Source organism: Bufo gargarizans, chromosome 2 (assembly GCF_014858855.1).
Source record: "Bufo gargarizans isolate SCDJY-AF-19 chromosome 2, ASM1485885v1, whole genome shotgun sequence".
NCBI lineage: Eukaryota > Metazoa > Chordata > Amphibia > Anura > Bufonidae > Bufo > Bufo gargarizans.
Genome location: NC_058081.1, coordinates 173,358,019 through 173,383,963, shown reverse-complemented (window position 1 = coordinate 173,383,963; position 25,945 = coordinate 173,358,019). Strand labels below are relative to the sequence as shown.

At 42.7% G+C, this 25,945-nt stretch overlaps 1 protein-coding gene across 4 annotated transcripts in view; it reads right to left on the bottom strand.

Annotated features, from left to right (window-relative positions):
* LOC122927660 overlaps positions 1 to 20,053 on the bottom strand; it is a 73,565-nt gene extending 53,512 nt beyond the window's left edge. For 3 of the 4 annotated variants that reach the window (XM_044279714.1, XM_044279715.1, XM_044279716.1), the window contains exon 1: positions 19,922 to 20,053. In XM_044279714.1, the coding sequence (XP_044135649.1) occupies positions 19,922 to 19,988 (67 nt within the window). In that variant the 5' untranslated portion in view covers positions 19,989 to 20,053. Of the gene's footprint in view, positions 1 to 19,616; positions 19,653 to 19,921 lie in introns of all 4 variants that reach the window. The other variant, XM_044279717.1, reaches the window with a different exon arrangement.
* Positions 20,054 to 25,945: the final 5,892 nt, after the last annotated feature.

Genomic DNA, 25,945 nt, shown 5'->3' with positions numbered 1-25,945 from the left:
AAAAAATTGAAATGATCCTATTAATGCCATCCTCGATAACATTAATAAATAAATTAAATAACAGAGGACCCAGCACTGAACCTTGGGGTACAACACTTATTCACTTATAACCTGGGACCTTTCTGAATAGGAATCATTGACCATAACTCTCTGGACGGTCCTTCAGCCAGTTTTCAATCCAATTACAGACTATAGACCTTACTTTACCTATTAAACATCTATGAGGGACAGTATCAAATTCCAGAAACACTACATCCACAGCCGCCCCTGTGTCCAGGCTACTACTCACCTCCTCATAAAAACAAATCAGGTTAGTCTGACAACTTCTGTCCTTCGTAAACCCATGTTGGTTATCACTTATAATATTATTTACAGTCACATACTCCTGTATATAGTCCCTTAAGAGTCCTTTAAACATTTTTCCCACAACAGAAGTTAAACTAACTGGTCTATAATTACCTGTGGAGGACCTAGATCCTTTTTTGAATATAGGCACCACATTTGCCTTGCGCAATTATAAATAGTGTGGCAATGTGAACATTGAGGTGTTGTTTCCCCAGGTTCCAGTCCGGGACTTAGGGCATGCTCATGTCCAGGGATCCTATTTAATCCTGCTACTGGATCTTGGGTGTGTCTCACTCTAGAGAGTGTGCAGACAGAGGCCTGGTAAGGCTCTGTCAGTGTGGTCTCAGCTAGGCAAGGCTGAGGGGCCACGAGACTATGCAATAGCTTGGACTTTGGGGGACTCAGCGACACCCGGGAACAAGCATTGAAAGGTCAGAGTCAGGAGGACTGCAAGACCACAACCCCCTCCAAAGGTACTGCATTTGTTACAGCCTGAGGGCTGGTGGACTGTATATCTGGGGTAAGCCGCACCTGGTTCCATGTGGGAACTCTATTGTATAGCCGAGTTAGGCTGCTGTGGAGTTCACTGTTAAAGGGACGAGCACTGTGGAGGCCACTGTTAAGGCGGCAGGGGACTGTGAGGTCACTGTTAAGGGAGCAGGGTACTGTGGAGGTCACTGTTAAGAGAACAGGGTACTGTGGAAGTTACTGTTAAAGGGGCAGGATGCTGTAGAGGTCACTGTGATGGAAAACACTGTGGATATCTTTTAACTACACAAAAAAAAACATTAAATGAAATAGATGAAATATACCCGTGTGAAGCCAAGTCCTTCTACCAGTCTCTTATATATATAAAAATTAGTTTCTGTCTGTCTGTTTTTTATGCGCAACCAAACGGCTGGACCGATCTGCACCAAATTTGGAACACAGGTACATCTGGTGAACGGGAAGGTTCTAGGCTCAGCTTTCTGGGACGTACCTTTCCTGAGATATTCCCCCAAAAATGCAAATATGGCACCATCACATTGTGGAAATCACTGTTAATGAGATGGGGTACTGTGGAGGTCACTAATAAAGGGGCAGCCACTGTGGAGGCCACTGTTAAAGGGGCAGACCGCTGTGGAGGGCACTGTTAAAAGGGGACGGCACTGTGGAGGTTACTGTTAAGGAGGCAGGTGTAACGGACGTTCCCGCGACAGGTGGCAGGAGATCGGTGAGACTAGCAACACGTGGTTTGATCTGACATGTTTTCCATTTGGATCAAATAATGTCTGTGTTGTTTCTGGTGCCTGCCACACCTTCTTTCCCCAGGTGTGACTATTATGGTCATTTAACCTTCTCTATTTATTGTTGTTCCTCCCACTATGCTATGCGGTTCATAGCTTCTGTGTTTTCTTTCCCTTTTGTATTTTGTTTTAGGTATTTTGTGTGTTGCATTTCCCTGTCATTTGTATTTAGGCCTGAGGGAGACTCCTGTTCGTCCTTCCTTTTGGAGGAACAGGTTGTCTCAGTCCTGACATTAGTACCAGGGTCCTTTAGGGTGAGTTAGGACACTAGGTATTCCGGTGTACGAACTCACCTAACTCTGGGGTCTGTTCATACTGGTAGTTAGTCAGGACTTTGATTAGGATTTTACTAGGAGGTGTCCATCTCCTTTCCCTAGTTTCCAGGCCTTATTCCCTCCCCTTTCCCTCCTATGTTCGGTGTGGTGTTTCCCTCCCACACCCAAATGTGACAGCAGGGGACTGTGGAGGACACTATCAAAGGGGCAGCCGCTGTGGGGGTCACTTTTAAGGCAGTGGGGTACTGTGGAGGTCACTGTTAAAGGAACGGGGTACTGTGGCAGTCGCTGTTAAAGGGGCATGGGCGGTGTAAGTAGTCTCTGTTAAGGGGGCAGGGAACGGTGGAGGTCACAGTTAAGGGGACTGTCCCCTATGGAGGTCACTGTTAATGGGACGGGGTGTTGACACTACTGGTTGGTCACTAAGTGGCTGACTACTGGTGGCGCACTGTGTGGCTAGCACCGCTATGGCTGTCACTATGTGGCTGACTATTTAGTGGTGCACTGTGTGGCTGACACCATTATGAAGCAAGCTATAAGGCTATATACATTCAATTTGGAGCAACTTAAAGGGACAATCCTGGCAAACTGTTACCTCTGGCCACCACATATAATGGTAATTCAATCTCAGCCAAAATATGCTTTATGGGGGGGGAATTTATCACTGTAAATGTATCTGAAGTGAATTTTTAGATTGGCATTGCTATGCGCATCTGAGCCAGTTTTAGAAGTATGGCACACAGTAATAATATATTTGGCACAAGGGCAATGTTGTTGCACCACTTTCAGTGAAAGTACAACTGGGGAACACTTGGTATGAAGTGGTAACTTTAAAAAGTCGCACTTCATAAGAATGACAAAAGTGATCTATTCTGAAATCCCAACCAACTTTTCATTCCATTTCTAAAAGTGGCACGGAAACACAAAGCTCTCAAATTTTGTGTCAAACACAGCACGCAAAAGCACGTGCAACATTTCCACGTCCAAAAACTGGTGTACCAGATTTGATAAATGCTCCCCTTTGATGTAAATGAAATTGTGCATTGTTTGTTATGCTAATTATGTTATAGAACATTATAGGAGAAATAAGGTGAATAATATTACACACTGAGGGAACTTTATAAATGGCATTACGTAAAAATTAGCAAAACAAAGTGCCGAGAAAAGGGGCAGGACCTTGTGGTAGCGGGACGGGGCTTTGCAAGGCCCATCAGATTTCCACTAACTTTCGCCAGAAAGTGGCGTAAGTTATAGTAACTTGTATAGACTTCAGTATTTGGCACAAGGCAGGGCAGAGATATGCCAACTAACTGTTTTGCGCGAGTCCAGTTTGGGCTTTGGGAAAAGTAGCTAACTGTTCTGCCCGAGCTGGGTTTGGGCAGAAAGTGGAGGGGGAGGGCTGCTTCAGATGCTGCTTTCTCCTCAATGGTAGCAGCTAGAAACATGCAACTGGTCTTGTTTGAAAGCTGACATTCCAGGCTTTCATGCAAGGTGGCATTATTCCAAGCAACAGAGGAGAAATCACTGGTAGAAATCGAGTTGGGAATTATCGCGGGTAAAACTGCTTTTACTATCACTTTCAGCAGTATTCACTGCACCATGATTTCTATCAGTGATATCTTCCATGTACTGAACAGATTGCTGAAATTTCTGCTATTGTCTGGAATGTCAGCTTTCAAACAATACAAAGCCCATATGTCTAGCTGGTACCAAACCAGAGATATGAGCAGTTAAGGCAGCCCCTCCCCCCTCCCTGTCAGTCTGGAGGAGAATGAGGTAGCAGCTGCAGAGCTGACAGGCTGCAAGTGGCCTTATTTCTACTGGGGGAACTTTAGGTGGTCATATTACTACTGGGAGCACTATAGAGGGGCCTTATTACTACTGATGGCTCTACAGAGGGCTGTTATGGAGAGACTTTATTACTACTGGGGGCACTTTAGGTGGCCTTATACTACTGGGGACACTTTAAGGGGCATTATTACCACAGATGGCACAATAAGGAGGCCTTATAACTACTGATATTTCTACAGGGTGCCCTTAGGAAGGGGTCGTATTGCCACTGGGGGTACTTTATGGGGCCTTATTGGTACTGGGGGTAATTTTTGGGGCCTTATTAGTACTGGGGGCGCTTTAGGGAGCTTTATTGCTACTAGGGTTACTTTAGGAGCCACTTTGGGAAGCATTATTACTTCTGGGGTACTGTGGGGGTATTATTATTATTGGAAACAATATGGAGGGCACTCTCCAGGAGTAATATCCCTGCAGAGGTGCTATTAATAATGGGGACACTCTGGGACAGAATTAAAAGTACTATACTGTATGGTACTATAATTTCTTCAGTATAAGTATATCGGGGCATTGGGAAGTACAGTGAGCACAGAATTCTGGGTAAGAGCAGGATAACACTTTTGGGGAAACAAGAGGGGGAGGATTATGGAAAAGTTCTAAATCTAAATCAGTAGAAAAATCCAGTTCACCTCATATTCCACAGCCCTGTGCAGAGAATGAACCAGGCAAATCTCTCAAGTAGGAAAGTAAGGAAAAAAAGTTCCAGCACTCACAATAAAACGTTGTTGTGCTTTATTTCTTCTTGTAGCAAATGACTCACATAGACACAATGCGCCACCCAAGCAAAAGTTGACGTGTTTCAAACAACAGGTGTGTTCTTAATCGTAACAAAATGAGACTCCCTTTGCTAGACTTTTAAATACAAGTCACACCTCCAATCAAGTCGGGGGTGGGGATAAGAAATTACCTAATGCAAATTGAGAACTCTTTCCACATGTAACGCATATCATACAAAGATAAAATTATATAAAGTGAGACATTTCATATTATAAATCAACAATCACTGATGTTCATTAATATATTATAAAAATCTCAGACTAAATCCATACATGTGGATTCCAAAAGTCATATTGTCAAGGCATTTATCATAAAATACATCTGTGTTTTTTTGACAAATTATAATGGTGTTTACTAGTTGTTTAAAATACATTGCATGGGAGATATATATGAGAAAATAAAAAAATAAAGTCTTTTTTTTTCTTTTCTTTTGTTAATATTTTTATGTAAAAATATTAATAAAATTCAATTACAATACATAAAACTCCTTTCTCATACTAAGCCCCATGGGAGACCTGGTATTTAACCTAAAGATCCAAAATGCTTCTCGTTGTAAAATCATTTTTTTATATATATATCATCTCCTCTAGGGGGGGGGGGTCACAACTTTTTCTATTGCAAATGCTCAAAAGCTCTTCAAATTGCGATCATGTAAGGACACAAAATGTTTGGCTGCATTTGATGTCCCTAGGCAGGATGGATTTTCTATATAATTAATATGTTCTAATATTCTAGTTTTAAATTTTCTCAAAGAACTGCCTATGTACATCAAATCACAGTCAGTGCATAATATAATATACACTATGACAACTGTGTTGCAATTGATGTAGGTTTTTTTTTTATAGGAAAGGTCATATTTTGGTTCGAATCATGAAAATATTTTGTGGGTAAAGCATATTTACATGTTTTGTAAGGATAACTCCCAGATTTGGAGAAGCCTGTATGGGTGTTAGATGAAGTTTTTACAGCGATTGAGAAAAAGGAAGGGGACAGGGTATTAGCTAATGTACGTCGTCGTCTCGACTCCACCCTACAACCATCTTTTAAAACATTGTGTAAAATATCCTCCTCACATATAATGGGGAGACCTTTTAATATCAAATTTTTTATTTGAAAAAATTGTTGGCTATATGTTAGTACTAGCGTGGGTGGTGTAGTTTTATTTTCACTTGTCCATTTTCTCTTTTGTCTTTTCTGATTTGAAAACTAACTCCCTTCTATTTTTATTTTTAACGATATTGAGGGCCTTAGTCAGCATCCAATCAGGATATCCTCTATCTCGTAAACGAGAAATAACTTCTCTGCATTCTTTGTCAAAAGAAACATCAGTAATGCAATTTCTGCGTGCTCTGATCATTTCGCCCACAGGAATTGCCTTCAGAGTATGCATAGGATGGTGACTTTGAGCCCTCGATATCGTATTGCCAGTTATTTCCTTCCGATAAATTCCGGTTTGTATAATATTATCAGGGATACCACTCAATTTGAGATCGAGGAAGTTAATGGTATGTGAATCAAAGGAACAAGTAAACTTCAAATGATATGGATTGTCATTGAGGTAAGAGATGAAGGCTGGTATGGCCGACACATCCCCCTCCCATATTAGGAGCAAATCGTCAATGTATCTGCCATACCAGCCCACCATCTCAATAAAAGGATTTTCATCATTTTATATATATATATATATATATATATATATATCTCCCAATATGACAGTACAAGGTTAGCCAGTGACGGAGAAAACCTAGCACCCATCGAAACTCCTCTTCTTTGAACATAAAACTTGTTATCAAACAAAAAATAATTATGGTTCAATAAAAGCTGAGTCACCTCCAAGATATAGTCAATCAGGCATGTTGAATAGTTACTATACCGGTTGCGACACAGTGAGGGGTTGTTTCTGGCAAGGCAGGTATTTTCCTGCTGCCCCATGTCCAGGCTTTCTGAGTTCAAAGCCCCTTTCAGCCTTCAAAAAATGTTTACATTTTATTATGCCCTAGATAAGAGGCAAATTTAAATCATGTGTGACGCTAATGTCTCACTTCCTTCAGTCGTCAGTATCACAAAACATTTTAGGTTTACTGTGGTTTTTGCTATACTACATCTCATAGATCAAAAAAATCCCCTTCTTTGCGGTCTAGAGCTATAGCTCAGTGGTAAGACACTTGCTTTGCATGTAGTGTTCATGGGTTCAAAACCTGTCTCAGGCTTTTAATGAAATTAATATTTTATATTTTATTGAGCTCTAGATCAGAGACAAATTCCAGTGCTGTGTGATGTAAGTAGTCCTTTTTTATTTTATTAAGAGTACATGGGCAGCACTATAGTAAAGGGGGCCCTGTACACAGAGCTGTATCCTGGATTATACATATCTACTGTATATATGTGTATTATACACACAGTGTGCTATAGCTTCACCACACTGAGATTTGCTCAGAAAGCTGATATACATATTACTGCTTTATCCACGGACACAATATATGGTCATACAGATGGCAGTACTATGTGATAGCTTCTAAGTATAGAAAAACATGCGGTAATGTCATAGCTCGGAGGTTACATTAATGGCTTTGCTTGTTGAAGTCCCCAGAAAGACATATGTATTTTTTCTTTAATAGCATATACTATAATAAATAATATGTCATTAACCCATAGGATACCAGCGCTGTACATGTATGTCGCTGGAAACATGGTCACAAATCCCAGCGCCATACAGGTACAGCGCTCTGATCGGGCGGCCACAGGAGCTACTCCCTCCCGATCAGCTGCAGGCAGGGCCGGTTCTAGGTGAAATGGGGCCCTGGGGCGAAAAACAATAAGGGGGCCCCCCCATGACACTTGATGACTTTTACAGAAGAAACTGTATATTTTGGGGCACAGTGTAGAGGTATACTGTATATTTAGGAGCCAAATTAAATTTTTAGTCGCCAAATCGAAACCGAATGAAAATTTTGGTATCGTGACAACGCTACGCCGATCAGATCGACGTAGGGTTGTTTCAATACCAAAATTTTGATTCGCTTTCGTCACCATAAAAAAGTATTGCGATACTCAATACCACGCATAAAAGCCACGTGCATTTCGCATTTTATGAAACGTTCGGCCCATAATTGAACAGTCCTATCCTATTTTTTGGGGTGACAAGGTGACAAAAAAATGGCGAATGCTCACCGCATAGGAGATATTTTTTTAATAATTTAATAGTTTGGACTTTTCGGACGCAGCGCTATGTAATATGTTTATTTATTGTATATATTTTTTATATGTAAAATTGGGAAAGGGTGGATTTAAACTTAATATTTTAGAGTACTTTCACACTAGCGTTTTTCTTTTTCGGCATAGAGTTCCGTCACAGGGGCTCTATACCGGAAAAGAACTGATCCGTCATATCCCCATGCATTCAGGATGCATCAGGATGTCTTCAGTTCAGTCATTTTGACTGATCAGGCAAAAGATAAAACCACAGAATGCTATGGTTTTATCTCCGGCGAAAAAAACTGAAGACTTACCTGAAGGACGGATCCAGCATTTTTCCCCATAGGAACGTATTAGTGCCAGATCCGGCATTCAAAATACCGGAATGCAGGATCCGTCCTTCCGGTCTGCGCATGCGGGTAAAAATGTGTAAAAAGATACAAGACGGATCCGTCTGTCCGCATGACAAGCGGAGAGATGGATTCATTCTTGCAATGCATTTGTGAGATGGATCCGCATCCGGATGCATCTCATAAATGCTTTCAGTCACATCCAGATCGGTGGCTCCAGCGGGCAGTTACGATGACGGAACTGCCCGCCGGATCACACTGCCGCAAGTGTGAAAGTAGCCTTAGTGTTTGTGTTTTATTTTTACTTACTATTAGCCCCCTTAGGGGCTGGAACCCTTGTCCTATTCACCCTTAGGCCCCTTTCACATGGGTGAGATTTCTGCGCGGGTGCAATGCGTGAGGTGAACGCATTGCACCCGCACTGAATCCGGACCCATTCACTTCTATGGGGCTGTGCAGATGAGCTGTGATTTTCACGCATCACTTGTGCGTTGCGTGAAAATCGCAACATGCTCTATGTTGTGCGTTTTCATGCAACGCAGGCCCCATAGAAGTTAATGGGGCTGCGTGAAAATCGCATTGTATCCGCAAGCAAGTACGGATGCGGTGCGATTTTCACGCATGGTTGCTAGGTGACAGTCTATTCACTGTGTTATTTTCCCTTATAACATGGTCATAAGGGAAAATAATAGCATTCTTTAATACAGAATGCAAAGTAGAAGGTCAATATAATAAACATTATATGCACCCCAATATAATAAACATTGAGAGCGCCCCCCCCAGTATAATAAACATTGAATGCGCCCCCTCCCCAGTATAATAAACATTGAGAGCGCCCCCCCAGTATAATAAACATTGAGAGCGCCCCCCCAGTATAATAAACATTGAATGCGCCCCCCCCCAGGATAATAAACATTGAGAGCGCCCCCCCAGTATAATAAACATTGTGAGCGCCCCCCAGTATAATAAACATTGAATGCGCCCCCCCAGTATAATAAACATTGAATGCGCCCCCCCAGTATAATAAACATTGAATGCGCCCCCCCCCCAGTATAATAAACATTGAGAGCGCCCCCCCAGTATAATAAACATTGAGAGCGCCCCCCTTCCCCCAGTATATCAAACATTGAGAGCGCCCCCCCAGTATATCAAACATTGAGTGCCCCCCCCCAGTATATCAAACATTGAGTCCACCCCCCCCCCCCAGTATAATAAACATTGGTGGTGCAGTGGGCAGTGCCAATGAGGGTTAAAAAAATAAATAAAAATTAACTCACCTCCTCCAATTGATCGCGTAGATGCCGGTCTCCTGTTCTTTCTTTAGGACCTGTCAAAGGACCTGTGGTGACATCACTGTGGTCGTCACATGGTACATCATATGATCCATCACCATGGTAATGGACCATGTGATTAGCTCAGTGACGTCACCACAGGTCCTGAAGCAAGAACAGGAGACCGGCAGCTGCGCGATCAATTAGAGGAGGTGAGTTAATTTTTTATTTATTTTTTTAACCCTCATTGGCACTGCCCACTGCACCACCAATGTTTATTATACTAGGGGGAAAGGGGGGGGAGAATGTTTATTATACTGGGGGGGGGGGGTGCACACTCAATGTTAATACAAATACAGGAGGCGGGTGCTGGAATCAAATAGCCGGCACCCGACCTCTATGAATGATAGGGGGCTGCGATCACCGGCAGTTAACCCCTCAGGTGCCGCTCCCTGTCATAGAGGTCGGGTGCCGGCTATTTGATTCCGGCACCCGCCTCCTGTATTTGTATTACAGGTCAGTTTTCTTCATTGGTGGCGCAGTGGCCACAGCCCCTCCCCTCCTCCTCCCATCCCTCTTCTTATTGGCGGAGGCGGCGGCAGCAGCAGCACAGGGGGGAGGGAGAGAGCCCCCCTTGACTCTATGGAAGCGCCGGCCCTGCCTAAAGTTAGTTGCGGGCCGGCGCGGGGGGCCCCTAAGGACTCGGGGGCCCGGGGGCAATTGCCCCCTTTGCCTCTATGGAAGCGCCGGCCCTGGCTGCAGGGGTCCGGCAGGCACTAATAGTTGGACCCCTGCTGTATGCACTGGCATCGGTGAAAACCCTGATGCCGGCTCATTAACCCTTGCACTGCCGCGGTCAGCGCTGACGGCTGCATGTGCGGTATCCCCGTGGTGCTGTGATGTCAGCCTGCTGTCTAGCTCTGTCAGTCAATGGGGGAGGGGTGTGTGTGCAGAGCACAGGGTGTTATAGAGCGTTAGAGTTGCCACCCGTACGGGAATGACCCGGACAGTCCGGGTTTGCAATCCTGTGCCCGGGTACAAGCCTTTCTCAGACCCAGGCACAGAATCAGCTGTGAATGATGGCGGCGGCGGCTTGGCACAGGGAGATGAGCGCTTCCATTGTGGAAGCGCTCATCGCCATAGTCATCTGTATCGCCGTCCGCAGGACAACGATACAGACGGCTGTGCTGCGGCAGGGGAGGGAGAGGCGTCTCTCTCTCCTGTTCCTCTAATAGGCTGCGGGCCTTGTGCCTGCAGCCTATCAGAGGCCAGTGCAGGCGGCGCGATGACGTCATCACGCTGCCTGAGCCGTACAGCGCGGGACACAGGCCGGGAAGAGGCCTGCATCGCATCGTTGGAGGTAAGTAAAAGGTTTTTTGTTATTTTTTTAGAGAAGAGAGGCACCTGAAATTGGCACATATGGGGGAAGGGGTGGAAAGAGGCACCTTATACTGGCACATATAAGGGAGGAGGAGAAATGAGGCACCTTCAACTGGCACATATGGGGGAAGGGGGGGAGAGACACCTTATACTGGCACATATTGGGGAGGAGGAGAACTGAGGCACTTGAAACTGGCACATATGGGGGAAGGGGGGGAGAGACACCTTATACTGGCACATATTTGGGTGGGTGGGAAGAGGCACTTGAAATTGGCACATATAGGGGAAGGGGTGGAAAGAGGCACCTTATACTGGCACATATTGAGGGGGGAATGAGGCACTTGAAACTGCAATATATGGTGGGAAGGGGGGGAAATAGGCACCTTATACTGGCACATATTGGTGGGGGGAAATGAGGCACTTGATACTGGCACATATAAGGGAAGGGGGGGAAGAGGCACATATTGGGGGAGAAAAGATGCACTTCTTACTGACACATGGGGGCATCTATGGGGGGCACTTCTTACTGGCACATTATTTGGGGGCTTCTACTGAGGCCACAAAGAAGGGGTATTTGATATGGGGGGCTATGTGTGTTACTAGTATTATCAGGGGGTTAATCTGTTTATGCAGTATAGTATTGGGGAGCACAGCGGCACAGTATTGGGGTAGTAGGATGATTTGTCCAGAAGATGGGAGGATGATGGTAAGGTAGTAAACTAAGATCTTTTTTTTGTTGTTGTCAAACTGCAGAGACGAAAAATGTCGAAAAAAGGGTAGTCTGGTCTGAAGAGCTGAAAGGAGAAGATGAGGAAAGAACATTTACATCAAAGGAGACGTCACTGGATGTAAGAGGTATGGGGTGCTGTATTTCTGTAGTGACGGGATCAGGGGCGTATTGATCGTGGTGCGACAGCAACCAGGAGTGGAGGCGGGACATGGGCGTGACTGGAGGCGGGACATGGGTGGGGCCTGAAAGGGGCCCTCCCTCCCTTCTGTTCGGGTTTGGCTTAGAGAAAAGATGGAAACCCTAAACGCCATGCGCAAAACCCCTAGCATGGTACAAAGAAGTTGTGGTCTACGTGGTGCAGGTTGCCATGTACAACTCTTTTGTGCTGTCCCGGAGCGCTGGCAGCACATTGACATTCCTCCAGTTCTATAAGGGCAGTCCTCAAGGCCATAATCTTTTCTGACCGGGAAAGAGCAGGCCGGAGTACCTCAGGAACTGGAGGCGCCCTGATCGTCCCGGCCAACACTTTCGAGGTGTGGTTCCCCCATACTGGAAAGAAGGGTTGGTCCCAAAAAAAAAAGTGCAGCGTGTGTAACAGGAGGGGGTAACGAAAGGACACCACCACTCAGTGTGAAACGTGTCCCGATCATCCATCCGGGCCTCTGTATTGACGGTTGCTTCAGGGAGTACCACACTTACATGGAGTACTAAATTTATAATTCCCTTCCCCCATTTTAATTTATTTCTCCACAGTCTTCACAGGAATAGCTGCAAAGTGGAGGAGAAAATTCTAAATCTCCTTTTTTTACACTAACATGTTCTTGTAGCCCCTTGTATTTCATTTTTACAAGGGGTAATAGGAGAAAAAGCACCCCAAAATTTGTAGCCCAATTTCTCCGGAGTAAGGACATACCCCATATGTGGACGTAAAGTGCTCTGCGGGCAAACTACATGGCTCAGAAGAGAAGGAGCGCCATTGGGATTTTGGTTGTCCAAAATCCCAATATCGCTCTTTCTCTTCTGAGCCGTGTAGTCACCCGCAGATCATATTACGTCCACATATGAGGTATTTTCTGACTCGGGAGAAATTGGGCTATAAACTGTTGGGCGAACAAGTTTGTTTGCTCCACCATCAGATTCACAAATTGTTCACTGAAAAAAACTAAAAATGTCATATTTAGTGAAGCCCACTGTGCGAATCTGGATTCCTGGTTGGCCAACAAAGTCAGGAATCAAGGGCTCAAAATACTCTGGGGTACTCCAGCCAAGTTCACCGGTAGAGGGCTCAGGTGAACTTTCCTGGTGGGCCGGAAAACTAGTACGAGCCCCAGGGCTGCTCATACTAGTGTGGGCCACAGGGTTCCTGGCACGGGGGGTTCCTGGCTCCGCCTGGCGGCGTCTCCGCCGCCTTGGGGCTCATCATCATCACTAGATGATGAGGAGAACGAGGATGACAACAGGAAAGTGGGGTCATCCTCGTCCTCACTGGGGCTCTCGGAGTCGGAGAGCAGCTGGGCGTATGCCTCCTCGGCCGAGAACATCCGGCGGGCCATCTTAGAATGCTAAAGGGGAGTGTGTGTGTGTGTAAAACTTTATTGTGTGTGTGTGTGGGGGGGGGGGTTTTCATGTATACCCTACCCTAACCCACCCTAACCTAACAGAATCCCTGAAAAATTGCTCACAGCCCAAAAACTCACTGATCAGCGGTGGGGTGGGCGATGCGCTGACAGTGGCCAGGCGCTCTTTTACAGCTAAGAGTGCCGGCCACAGCGCACCTACAAAAAGAAAAAAAATGCACTTGCGCCCCAAAATATGTGGGTGGGAGGAAAGCTGCAGCACCCCTGGGGGGACGGGGGTCGCACAAGTTGCTGTGGACCCCAGACACCCTCAGATCCGGGTGCTGCACACAAAAATTTACTTTTTTTTTTCCCACTACCCCTACCTAACCAAAAGCTCTCCCTAAATGTTTATATGCCAGGTGGCACTTTATGTGGTCTCAGGGGCCACAAATGGCGGAGGATCGTGTGGGATGCAGATGGACCGACACAGGGCTCCTCTCTCCTTACTCACACAGAAGTCTGTGGGCGGGGACAGCATAGCTCCAGGATGTTATCTCCAGGTCAATCCCTCCAACCAATCACAGGTGATCCTCACCCTCATCCTCCGTCACCGCCACCTCACAGGATCTACGGAGGGTGATTGGTGGTGTATATTACACCACTGATCACCCTCCTATTCCGGGTCACCAGAGACCTGAATAACCTGGAAATGCTGCAAACCGCAGGTCTGAATTGACCTGCGGTTAGAAGCGATCGCCGATATAGGGGAGGATGGTCACAGGACCCCCCCTCGGCATTGTCACAGGGTGCCTTCTGAATGATTTCAGCAGGCACAGCGTTCGTAACACTGCCCGCCGCACAGCGGTGATCGGAAATACACAGGTACGCCCTGTGTCCATAAGAGGCTAAAGAGGCTCTGTCGCCAGAATCAACCCTATTAGACCATACGTACTGCCTGGTAGGGCTCATTATGCTGATTATGTATGATAAATAGCTGCAGAGATATCTGTGTTTTTATTCATATGCAAATAAACAATTTGAGCCCTCAGAGGCGGGGCTTAATATTCTGAGCAATGCTCTATCTATAACACCCTGTGCTCTGCACACACACCCCTCCCCCATTGACTGACAGAGCTAGACAGCAGGCTGACATCACAGCACCACGGGGATACCGCACATGCAGCCGTCAGCGCTGACCGCGGCAGTGCAAGGGTTAATGAGCCGACATCAGGGTTTTCACCGATGCCGGTGCATACAGCAGGGCCCCATTTCACCTAGAACCGGCCCTGCCTGCAGCTGATCGGGAGGGAGTAGCTCCTGTGGCCGCCTGATCAGAGCGCTGTACCTGTATGGCGCTGGGATTTGTGACCATGTTTCCAGCGACATACATGTACAGTGCTGGTATCCTATGGGTTAATGACATATTATTTATTATAGTATATGCTATTATAGAAAAAAATACATATGTCTTTCTGGGGACTTCAACAAGCAAAGCCATTAATGTAACCTCCGAGCTACGACATTACCACATGGTTTTTCTATACTTAGAAGCTATCACATAGTACTGCCATCTGTATGACCATATATTGTGTCCGTGGATAAAGCAGTAATATGTATATCAGCTTTCTGAGCAAATCTCAGTGTGGTGAAGCTATAGCACACTGTGTGTATAATACACATATATACAGTAGATATGTATAATCCAGGATACAGCTCTGTGTACAGGGCCCCCTTTACTATAGTGCTGCCCATGTACTCTTAATAAAATAAAAAAGGACTACTTACATCACACAGCACTGGAATTTGTCTCTGATCTAGAGCTCAATAAAATATAAAATATTAATTTTATTAAAATCCTGAAACAGGTGTTTCGAACCCTTGAACACAACATGCAAAGCAAGTGTCTTACCACTGAGCTATAGCTCTAGACCGCAAAGAAGGGGATTTTTTTGATCTATGAGATGTAGTATAGCAAAAACCACAGTAAACCTAAAATGTTTTGTGATACTGACGACTGAAGGAAGTGAGACATTAGCGTCACACATGATTTAAATTTGCCTCTTATCTAGGGCATAATAAAATGTAAACATTTTTTGAAGGCTGAAAGGGGCTTTGAACTCAGAAAGCCTGGACATGGGGCAGCAGCATTACCACTGAGCCACCAGCTAGTCTTGCAAGAGCTTGTGATTTTTGTTCATCTATGTGATGTAGAATACAAAACCACAGTAAAGCAAAAATGTTTTGTGATACTGACAACTGAAGGACGTCACACATCAGCGTCACACATCATTTAAATTTGCCTCTTATCTAGCGCATAATAAAATGTAAACACTTTTGGGAGGCTGAGAGGGGTTTTGAACTCAGTAAGCCTAGACATGGGGCAGCAGCATTACCACTGAGCTACCAGCTTGCCTGGCACAGAGTTGTTAGTTCAGCAATAGACAGTGTGATTTAGCAGACAAATACATAGTTTATCTATAACTCCTTCTCACTTTGACCCTGACCTATGAAGAGCATAAGTCAAACTCAGATATGAGAGTCAGGTGTCAGGTGTCAGTGTCAGGTGTGAGAGTCAGGTGTCAGAGTCAGGTGTCAGAGTCAGGTGTCAGGTGTCAGAGTCAGGTGTCAGGGTCAGGTGTCAGAGTCAGGGTCAGGTGTCAGGGTCAGGTGTCAGGGTCAGGTGTCAGAGTCAGGTGTCAGGGTCAGGTGTCAGGGTCAGGTGTTATATTGGCATTATTTTGATACTTGACTATGATATCTGACCATGTCCTAAAATGAACACTGTACTGTTGGTATTTATTCAGGGGGTCACAGTCCAGCTTAGAATATGTGGAATCATCAGATAATATATCCATCATCTGCTGATAGTACATTTGTTTATCAAGCACTACAGCCCCTTTTGTCTGCCATTTTAATTACCACATTATTTAAATTGGCTAGTTCTTTTAAAGCTGATTTTTGTTTTTTTCATTAGATTGTTGTGTACATTTGTGTGGAGTTGCATATCATGTATGGATGCAAGTTCTCTTTGAATAGCTTCCTGAAAGACATCCATACCATGAGTGCGAGATTTAAGTAGGTAGAACTGGGGGTTCAAAACCTTAAAGTGATCACCCGTCATGTCACCATCAGATGTATTTTCACCTTCATGCTGAAGACTCATCAGACACATTAGAGAGACTTGCTCTTTAAAGGAAAATTCCATACAATTATTATTTGTCTCGCCCAGTGTCCTCGAGTGTTCATCTGTATCGTGGAAATGTCTGTTCACAGTTAAGTTCCTAACAAACATATTTATATCCAGAATAGTAGAAAACATATCAAAGTCCACAGTAGGTACATAATTAAGTTCCAAAGCCAATACTTTCCTCTGTTCATGTGTTAGAACATGACTGGATAAGTTCAATACATCCAATAATTTCCGCCTACAGGAACAATCTTTTACTTCTTCTGCAGACGTGTAGCCATAAGATGAGGTTTTTTTTTTTGTTTGTTTTTTTGTGCTTTTGTCCAGCACGTTTTGTTTGTTTCTTGAAGCGCTAATAGGACAAGTTTTGTTTTTATTTTTTATTAGTAGGATAAACTCTGCTGTGAACTAGTCTGTTGCGTATTTTTTGGAGAGACCCCCTGATGAAGGTCCTGTGAATCATTTGTTTCAGCTCTCTCCTGATCAGATGAGTTAAAGTTCACTCGATGCGATTTATTTCAGTGCTTTTGTTTTTGATTTTGTTTTTTATTTTTCAAAATTGATTTTGGTGTTTGAATAGCACTTTCTCTTCTTCCCCATTCATATATTTGGTCATTAAAGTAATCGTATAAGTCTCTTTGAATCCTGATACGTTTTGTTTCTACAATACTTTCCTCCAGTTGTATTTGAAGTTTACTTGTTCCTTTGATTCACATACTATTAACTTCCTTGATCTCAAGTTGAGTGGTATCCCTGATAATATTATACAAACAGAAACTTATCGGAAGGAAATCATTGGCAATACGATATCGAGGGCTTATAGTCACCATCCTATGCATACTCTGAAGGCAATTCCTGTGGGCGAAATGATCAGAGCACGCAGAAATTGCATTACTGATGTTTCTTTTGACAAAGAATGCAGAGAAGTTATTTCTCGTTTACGAGATAGAGGATATACTGATTGGATGCTGACTAAGGCCCTCAATATTGTTAAAAAAAAAAATAGAAGGAAGTTACTTTTCAAATCCGATAAAAAGACAAAAGAGAAAATGGACAAGTGAAAATAAAACTACACCACCCACGCTAGTACTAACATATAGCCAAAAAAATAATAATGTGATATTAAAATGTCTCCCCATTTTTTATGGGGTTGATATTTTATACAATGTTTTAAAAGATGGTTGTAGGGTGGTGCCGAGACGACGAGGACGTACATTAGCTAATATCCTGTCCCCTTCCTTTTTCTCGACCGCAGTAAAAACTTCATCTAACACTTGGCTTAAAGGGGTATTCCAATCTCAGACAATGGGGGCATATCGCAAGTATATTCCCCCATTGTCTGATAGGTGCGGGTCTCACTGCTGGGACCCGCACCTATAACGAGAACGGAGCGGGGAAAGCTGTGGCTGGAGAACCCTAGATTTCCCGGGGGTCCGTCCACCACCAAGCGCTGCTCACATAGAAGCGAATGGGAGCATACCGCGCTTGCGTGGGCCAGGCTCCCATTCATTTCTATGGGGCCGACGGAAATAGCCGACCGAACCGCGCTCGGCTATTTTCGGCAGCCCCATAGAAATGAATGGAGGGCAGCTGCGCAAGCGCAGTGTGCCCTACTTCATTTGCGGGGCCCCGTTCTCGATATAGGTGCGGGTCTCAGCGGTGGGACCCACACCTATCAGACAATACGGGCATATGCTAGCGATATGCCCCCATTGTCTGAGATTGGACAACCCCCTTTAAGTATGCAGGCTGTGGGAGTTATCCTTGCAAAACATGTAAATATGCTTTACCCAAGAAATGTTTTCATGATTCGAACCACAATATGACATTTCCTATTTTTTTTTTTATTGCATAAATTGCAACACAGTTGTCATAGTGTATATTATATTATGCACTGACTGTGATTTGATGTACATAGGCAGTTCTTTGAGAAAATGTAAAACTAGAATATTAGAATTGGAACATATTAATTATATAAAATCCATCCTGCCTAGGGACATCAAATGCAGCCAAACATTTTATATTCTTACATGATCGCAATTTGAAGAGGTTTTGAGCATTTGCAATAGAAAAAGTTGTGGCCCCCCTAGAGGAGGTGATATTAAAAAAATGATTTTACAAAGAGAAGCATTTTGGATCTTTAGGTTAAATACCAGGTCTCCCATGGAACTAAGGGTCCATTCACACATCCGTGTGTCTTTTGCGGATCCACAGATCCGCAAAACACGGACAGCGGCAATGTGCGTTCCACATTTTGCGGACCACACATTGCCGGCACTAAGAGAATATGCCTATTCTTGTCCGCTATTGCGGACAAGAATAGGACATGTTCTATTTTTTTCAGGATCGGAATTGCAGACCCGGAAGTGCGGGTCCGCAATTCCGATCGGGGCCGCATAGAAATGTATGGGGCCGCAATTCCGTTCCGCAAAATGCGGAATAGAATTGCGGATGTGTGAATGAACCCTTAGTATGAGAAAAGAGTTGATGTATTAGTATTGAATTTTATTAATATTTATACATAAAAAAATGAAAAGAAAGAGAAAGAAAAGAAAGATAAAAAAAATATTTATTTTTCTTTTCTCATATATATCTCCCATGCAATGTATTTCAAACAAGCACTAAGCACCATTATAATTTGTCAAAAAGGCACAGATATATTTTATAACAAATGCCTTGACAATATGACTTTTGGAATCAACTGAATGTTTTTTCCATTTTATCCTGTTCACACAGTGTGTTTTTCTTATGTATGGATTTAGTCTGAGATTTTCATTATATATTAATGAACATCAGGGATTGTTGATCCATGATATGAAATGTCGCACTTTATATAAATTTATCTGTGTATGATATGCGTTACATGTGGCAAGTTATTGAGTTCTCTCTTTGCATTAGGTAATTTCTTATCCTCACCCCCGACCTGATTGGAGGTGTGACTTGTATTTAAAAGTCTAGCAAAGGGAGCCTCATTTGGTTACGATTAGGGTCCATTCACACGTCCGTAAGTGATTTGCGGATCCGCAAAACACGGACACCGGCAATGTGCATTCCGCTATTTGCGGACCGCACATCGCCGGCAATATAACAGAAAATGCCTAATCTTGTCCGCAATTGAATAGGACATGTTCTATTTTTTTGCGGAAACTGAATCACGGATGCGGAAGTGCGGATCGGCAAATGCACATTCCGGCCCTATTGAAAATTAATGGGTCTGCACCCGTTCCACAAAATTGCAGAGCGGATGCGGACCCATTTTGCGGACTTTGAATAGACCCTTAAGAACACACCTGTGTTCGAAACACGTCAACTTTTACTTGGGTGGAGGATTGTGTCTACGTGAGTCATTTGCTGCTAGAAGAAATAAAGCGCAACAAAGTTTTATTGTTAGTGCTGGGATCTTTTTTCCTTACCTTTCATGAATCTAAGATGTCTGTGTGTGGTAAACTCTGCAAAGACAAGACATGGCTGAGAGAAGTCATGGCAGTCTGGGCCAAATAGAGATGAGAAAAGTCCACATCTGTAGTGCTAAATGCCTCTTAAAATTTTTGTTTTCTTCTGTATTATTCCATTATGGCACGCTCTATTAGCTCCTATTAGCTATATGGAGGTATCATAACCTAATGCTTCAAGAAGAGTATGTCTCCTTGCATATGTCATGTCCCATGTCTACATATGCTACATAATTCTGATAAAACATTTTTTCTATGACACCTACCTTTTCCTTGAGAAGTCAATGAATAAAGTAGTAGAGTCGTTATCATAACTTTTCTCACAGCAGTCATTTTTCAAAATGCCTTATAGAAACGTACAGTCTTACATCTTGTACTAAAACCATAACCACACCCTTCCTTCTTGCTTAAAACATAAAAAAATAGAAGAGTCTTAAAAGAGGAACTTAGATGAACTTCATAGAATTATGTGAATAGAGGATATGACTAGATCAGAAAAGGGAACTTCTCAGTCTTTTCTATCCTTGTAGCTCTCTTGGACCTCTCTTCGCGATTCCCCTAGGTATCATTTTCAGCCCAAAGCTATCATGAAATGCTCATGCACATAATGGAGAGGACTCAGTAAGGAGTCCTCTCAATGCATTTTACTGCTCATTTGTGGGAGCACAGGAATGTAAGTGAGTATGAATTGCATAACCGGACTCAGCACCCTTTAACTTATACAACGCTTACTCTAATTTGAGGGGTCTTTTGGAGCTGGCAGATTCACTTTAAAAGCTATTATTTATTTGAACGGCACTTGTATAAATTCCTATGCACTGAGCTCCCCCTAGTGGCAGCTGCAGGTAGAAAGTTTTATGAAGTGCTGAAGGGAAGAAGAGTGCATAAAGTGATGGAAAGGAAAGGTGATGTTCTGTATCAGTATGGAACAATGCATAAATCTTATTCAAATGTATGCTTGTAAGAGGAATACATGTTATGCTCCCCTCTGGAAAAAGAATGAATTTTCCACTAAGAGCCCTTCCCGCACCATGCTGTAAATATATGGTACTGGGATGGTACTGGCTCAGGAGCTGAGGCATCACCATTATCAGCGGGTGTCAACTGTAATACATAACTGACACCCTGCTGCAACACTAGCAATAACTCCAATTGCATGTGTTTAATCTATTAGATGCCATGGTCAATAGCGACTTCAGCCTCTAAGACTAGTTTCACTCGAGTGCTTAGTATCTGGCAGGCTTTTTCAGCAGGCAACAGCCTGCTGGATCTCTCTGCATTCTGGCATTGTCGGAAGCTTAAAGGGGTTATCTAATAGTGCAAATACCCCTACAATGCCCAGACGATACTTACCCGGTCCCCGGCACCCGCATCCATCCTGCATGGCGACCGCTTACATCTCCCCGTCGCGCAGATCAAAACATCCGGTTACAGGGGAAGCAGCCAGTAGCAGACTGTGATGGTGACCAGCTTCCCTAGCGTCACCCGCGATGCTAGGGAGGCGGTCACCATTACGGCCTGCTGCTTCCCCCCATAACCGGATGTTTTGATCCACGCAATGGGGAGATGCAGCGTTGGCCATTCAGGGATCTGTAGGGACGCAATTGCCAGGGACCAGGTAAGTATCGTCTATAGGAGCATTGTGGGGGTATTTATATTGAATAACCACTTTAATAATCGCTGTCTGGTCCCATTAACTATAATGGGGACTGGAAGAGAGCTAACTTCAAATCAGCAAGTATGCTTAGAATCCCGTCTCATTCATCATTTTCTACGCCTGTCTTAGGTGTAGAAAGTGGTCTAAATGTAAGACAGCTAGGAAGCTGTCTTACATTTAGAACTGGGGTTGGATGCAACAAAGTTATGGAGAAGCAAATCCTCAGCCGGTCTTAATAAATGTGCCCCTATATTTTAGCCCCTTAAGGGCCTGGCCGTATATGTACGGTGCTGGTAGACGTGACTTAACCCCTTAAGGACTCAGCCCTATTTCACCTTAAGGACTTGGCCATTTTTTCCAAATCTGACCAGTGTCACTTTAAGTGCTGATAACTTTAAAACGTTTTGATTTATCCAGGCCATTCTGAGACTGTTTTATCGTCATATATTGTACTTCATGACACTGGTAATTTTATTTATAAAAAAATACTAAATTTACCCAAAATTTGTAAAAAATAGCAAATTTCCAAGTTTCAATTTCTCTACTTCTATAATACATAGTAATACCTCCAAAAATAGTTATTACTTTACATTCCCCATATGTCTACTTAATGTTTGGATCATTTTGGGAATTATATTTTATTTTTTGGGGATGTTACAAGGCTTAGAAGTTTAGAAGCAAATCTTGAAATTTTTCAGAAATTTTCAAAAACCCAGTCTTTAGGGACCAGTTCAGGTCTGAAGTCACTTTGTGAGGCTTACATAATAGAAACCACCCCAAAACTGATTTTACAAACTTTGTTAACCCTTTAGGTGTTACACAAGAATTAATGGAAAATAGAGATACAATTTTTTTTTTCAGTTACAAAGCAAGGGTTAACAGCCAAACCAAACTCAATATTTATGGCCCTGATTCTGTAGTTTACAGAAACACCCCATATGTGGTCGTAAACAGCTGTACGGGCACACGGCAGGGAGCAGAAGGAAAGGAATGCCATACGGTTTTTGGAAGGCAGGTTTTGCTGGACTGGTTTTTTTGACACCATGTCCCATTTGAAGCCCCCCTGATGCACCCCTAGAGTAGAAACTTCATAAAAGTGACCCCATCTAGGAAACTACATCCCTCAAAGTATTCAAAACTGATTTTACAAACTTTGTTAACCCTTTAGGTGTTCCACAAGAATTAATTGAAAATACAGATACAATTTCAAAATTTCACTTTTTTGGCAGATTTTCCATTTTAATAATTTTGTTTCCAGTTACAAAGCAAGGGTTAACAGCCAAACCAAACTCAATATTTATGGCCCTGATTCTGTAGTTTACAGAAACACCCCATATGTGGTTGTAAACTTCTGTACGGGCACACGGCAGGGCGCAAAAGGAAAGGAATGCCATACGGTTTTTGGAAGGCAGGTTTTGCTGGACAGTTTTTTTTTGACACCATGCCCCATTTGAACCCCCCCTGATGCCTGATGCCTGATGCCTGATGCCTGATGCACCCCTAGAGTAGAAACTCCAAAAAAGTGACCCCATTTTAGAAACTACAGGATAGGATGGCAGTATTGTTGGTACTATTTTAGGATACATATGATTTTTGGTTGCTCTATATTACACTTTTTGTGAGGCAAGGTAACAAGAAATAGCTGTTTTGGCACCGTTTTTATTTTTTGTTATTTACAACATTCATCTGACAGGTTAGATCATGTGATATTTTCATAGACCAGGTTGTCACGGACGCTGCGATACCTAATATGTATACTTTTTTTTTAAGCAAAAAAAACATGTTTTAGTGTTTCCATAGTCTGAGAGCCATAATTTTTTCAGTTTTTGGGCAATTACCTTGGGTAGGGTAAGATTTTTGCGGGATGAGATGACGGTTTTATTGGCACTATTTTGGTTGCTCACTATTACACTTTTTGTGATGTAAGGTGACAAAAATGGTTTATTTAGCACAGTTTCTATTTTTTATTTTTTACGGTGTTCATCTGAGGGGTTAGGTCATGTGATATGTTTATAGAGCCAGTCGATATGTATACATTTTTTTTATGTACGTTTTACACAATAATATCATTTTTGAAATGATATTATTGGTTAAACCTACATAAATAAATAAAAGTATACATATTAGGCATTGCCACATCCGTAACGACCTTCTCTATAAAAATATCACATGATCTAACCCCTCAGGTAAAGACCGTAAAAAAATAAAAACGGTGTCAAAAAAGCTATTTTTTTGTCACCTTACATCACAAAAAGTGTAATACCAAGCGATCAAAAAGTTATACGCACCCCAAAATTGTGCCAATCAAACTATCTCATCCTGCAAAAACAATGAAACCTTACCTAGGACAATCTCCCCAAAATAAAAATATGGCTCTCAGAAAATGGAGACACTAAAACATGATTTTTTTTGTTTCAAAAATGCTTTTATTGTGTAAAACTTGAATAAATAAAAAATATAAATATTTGGTATCTCCGCATCCGTAAGTACCTGCTGTATAAAACTATCACATGACCTAACCCCTCAGATGAACACCATAAAAAAATGCGGCAAAAAAGCAATTTTTTTGTCACCTTACATCACAAAAAGTGTAATACCAAGCGATAAAAAGGTCATATGCACCGCAAAATATGACCAATCAAACCGTCATCTCATACAGACAAAAAATGAGCCCCTACATAAGACAAAACATTTTTTGCTGCATTTGTCACAGTGAAATACAAGCTTAAAATACTGAAATTATATTCTGGCTTAAAAAAAAAAAATGTTTTGCTATACCCTACATCTGGGGCCTTTGCTGCATTTGTCACAGTGAAATACAAGCTTGAAATACTGCAATTATATTCTGGGTTCAAAAAAACACCCATTTTTTGCTATACCCTACATCTGGGGCCTTTGCTGCATTTGTCACAGTGAAATACAAGCTTGAAATACTACAATTATATTCTGGCTTTAAAAAAACACCAATTTTTTGCAATACCCTACATGTGGGGCCTTTGCTGCATTTGTCACAGTGAAATACAAGCATTAGATAGTGCTGTTATACTCTGGCATTAAAAAAAAACACCCATTTTGGGCACGATAATACATTTGCGGCCTTTGTTGCATTTGTCACAGTGAAATACAAGCGTTAGATACTGCTGTTTGATTGGGTGACTAAAATAATAGATGGAGGAGGTACAGTAGACATCGCTTATCTAGACTTTAGTAAGGCTTTTGATACTGTCCCACATAGAAGGCTTATCAATAAAGTGCAGTCATTGGGCTTGGACTCCCATATTGTTGAATGGATTAGGCAGTGGCTGAGGGACAGGCAACAGAGGGTTGTAGTCAATGGAGTATATTCAGACCAAGGTCTTGCTACCAGTGGGGTACCTCAGGGATCTGTTCTGGGACCCATATTGTTTAATATCTTTATCAGCGAAATTGCAGAAGGCCTCAATGGTAAGGTGTGTCTTTTTGCTGATGACACAAAGATTTGTAACAGGGTTGATGTTCCTGGAGGAATACACCAAATGGAAAAGGACTTAGGAAAACTAGAGGAATGGTCAAAAATCTGGCAACTAAAATGTAATGTTGATAAGTGCAAGATAATGCATCTGGGACGTAAAAACCCAAGAGCAGAATATAAAATCAGTGATACAGTCCTAACCTCAGTATCTGAGGAAAGGGATTTAGGGATCATTATTTCAGAAGACTTAAAGGTAGGCAGACAATGTCATAGAGCAGCAGGAAATGCTAGCAGAATGCTTGGGTGTATAGCAAGAGGAATTACCAGTAGAAAGAGGGAGGTGCTCATGCCGCTCTACAGAGCACTAGTGAGACCTCATTTGGAGTATTGTGCTCAGTACTGGAGACCATATCTCCAGAAGGATATTGATACTTTGGAGAGAGTTCAGAGAAGAGCTACTAAACTGGTACATGGATTGCAGGATAATACTTACCAGGAAAGATTAAAGGACCTTAACATGTATAGCTTGGAAGAAAGACGAGACAGAGGGGATATGATAGAAACTTTTAAATACATAAAGGGAATCAACAAGGTAAGAGGAAAGAATATTTAAAAGAAGAAAAACTGCTACAAGAGGACATAGTTTTAAATTAGAGGGGCAAAGGTTTAAAAGTAATATCAGGAAGTATTACTTTACTGAGAGAGTAGTGGATGCATGGAATAGCCTTCCTGCAGAAGTGGTAGCTGCAAATACAGTGGAGGAGTTTAAGCATGCATGGGATAGGCATAAGGCCATCCCTCATATAAGATAGGGCCAGGTGCTATCCATAGTATTTAGTATATTGGGCAGACTAGATGGGCCAAATGGTTCTTATCTGCCGACACATTCTATGTTTCTGTTATATTCTGTTATTAAAAAAACACCCATTTTGGGCAAGTTAATAAATTTGCGGCTTTGCTGCATTTGTCACAGTTAAATACAAGCGTTAGATAGTGCTGTTATATTCTGTTATTAAAAAAACACCCATTTTGGGCAAGATACTAAATTTGCGCCTTTGATGCATTTGTCACAGTGAAATACAAGCTTGAAATACTGCAATTATATTCTGGGTTTAAAAAAAAAAACATTTTTTGCAATACCCTACATGTGGGGCCTTTGCTGCATTTGTCACAGTGAAAAAC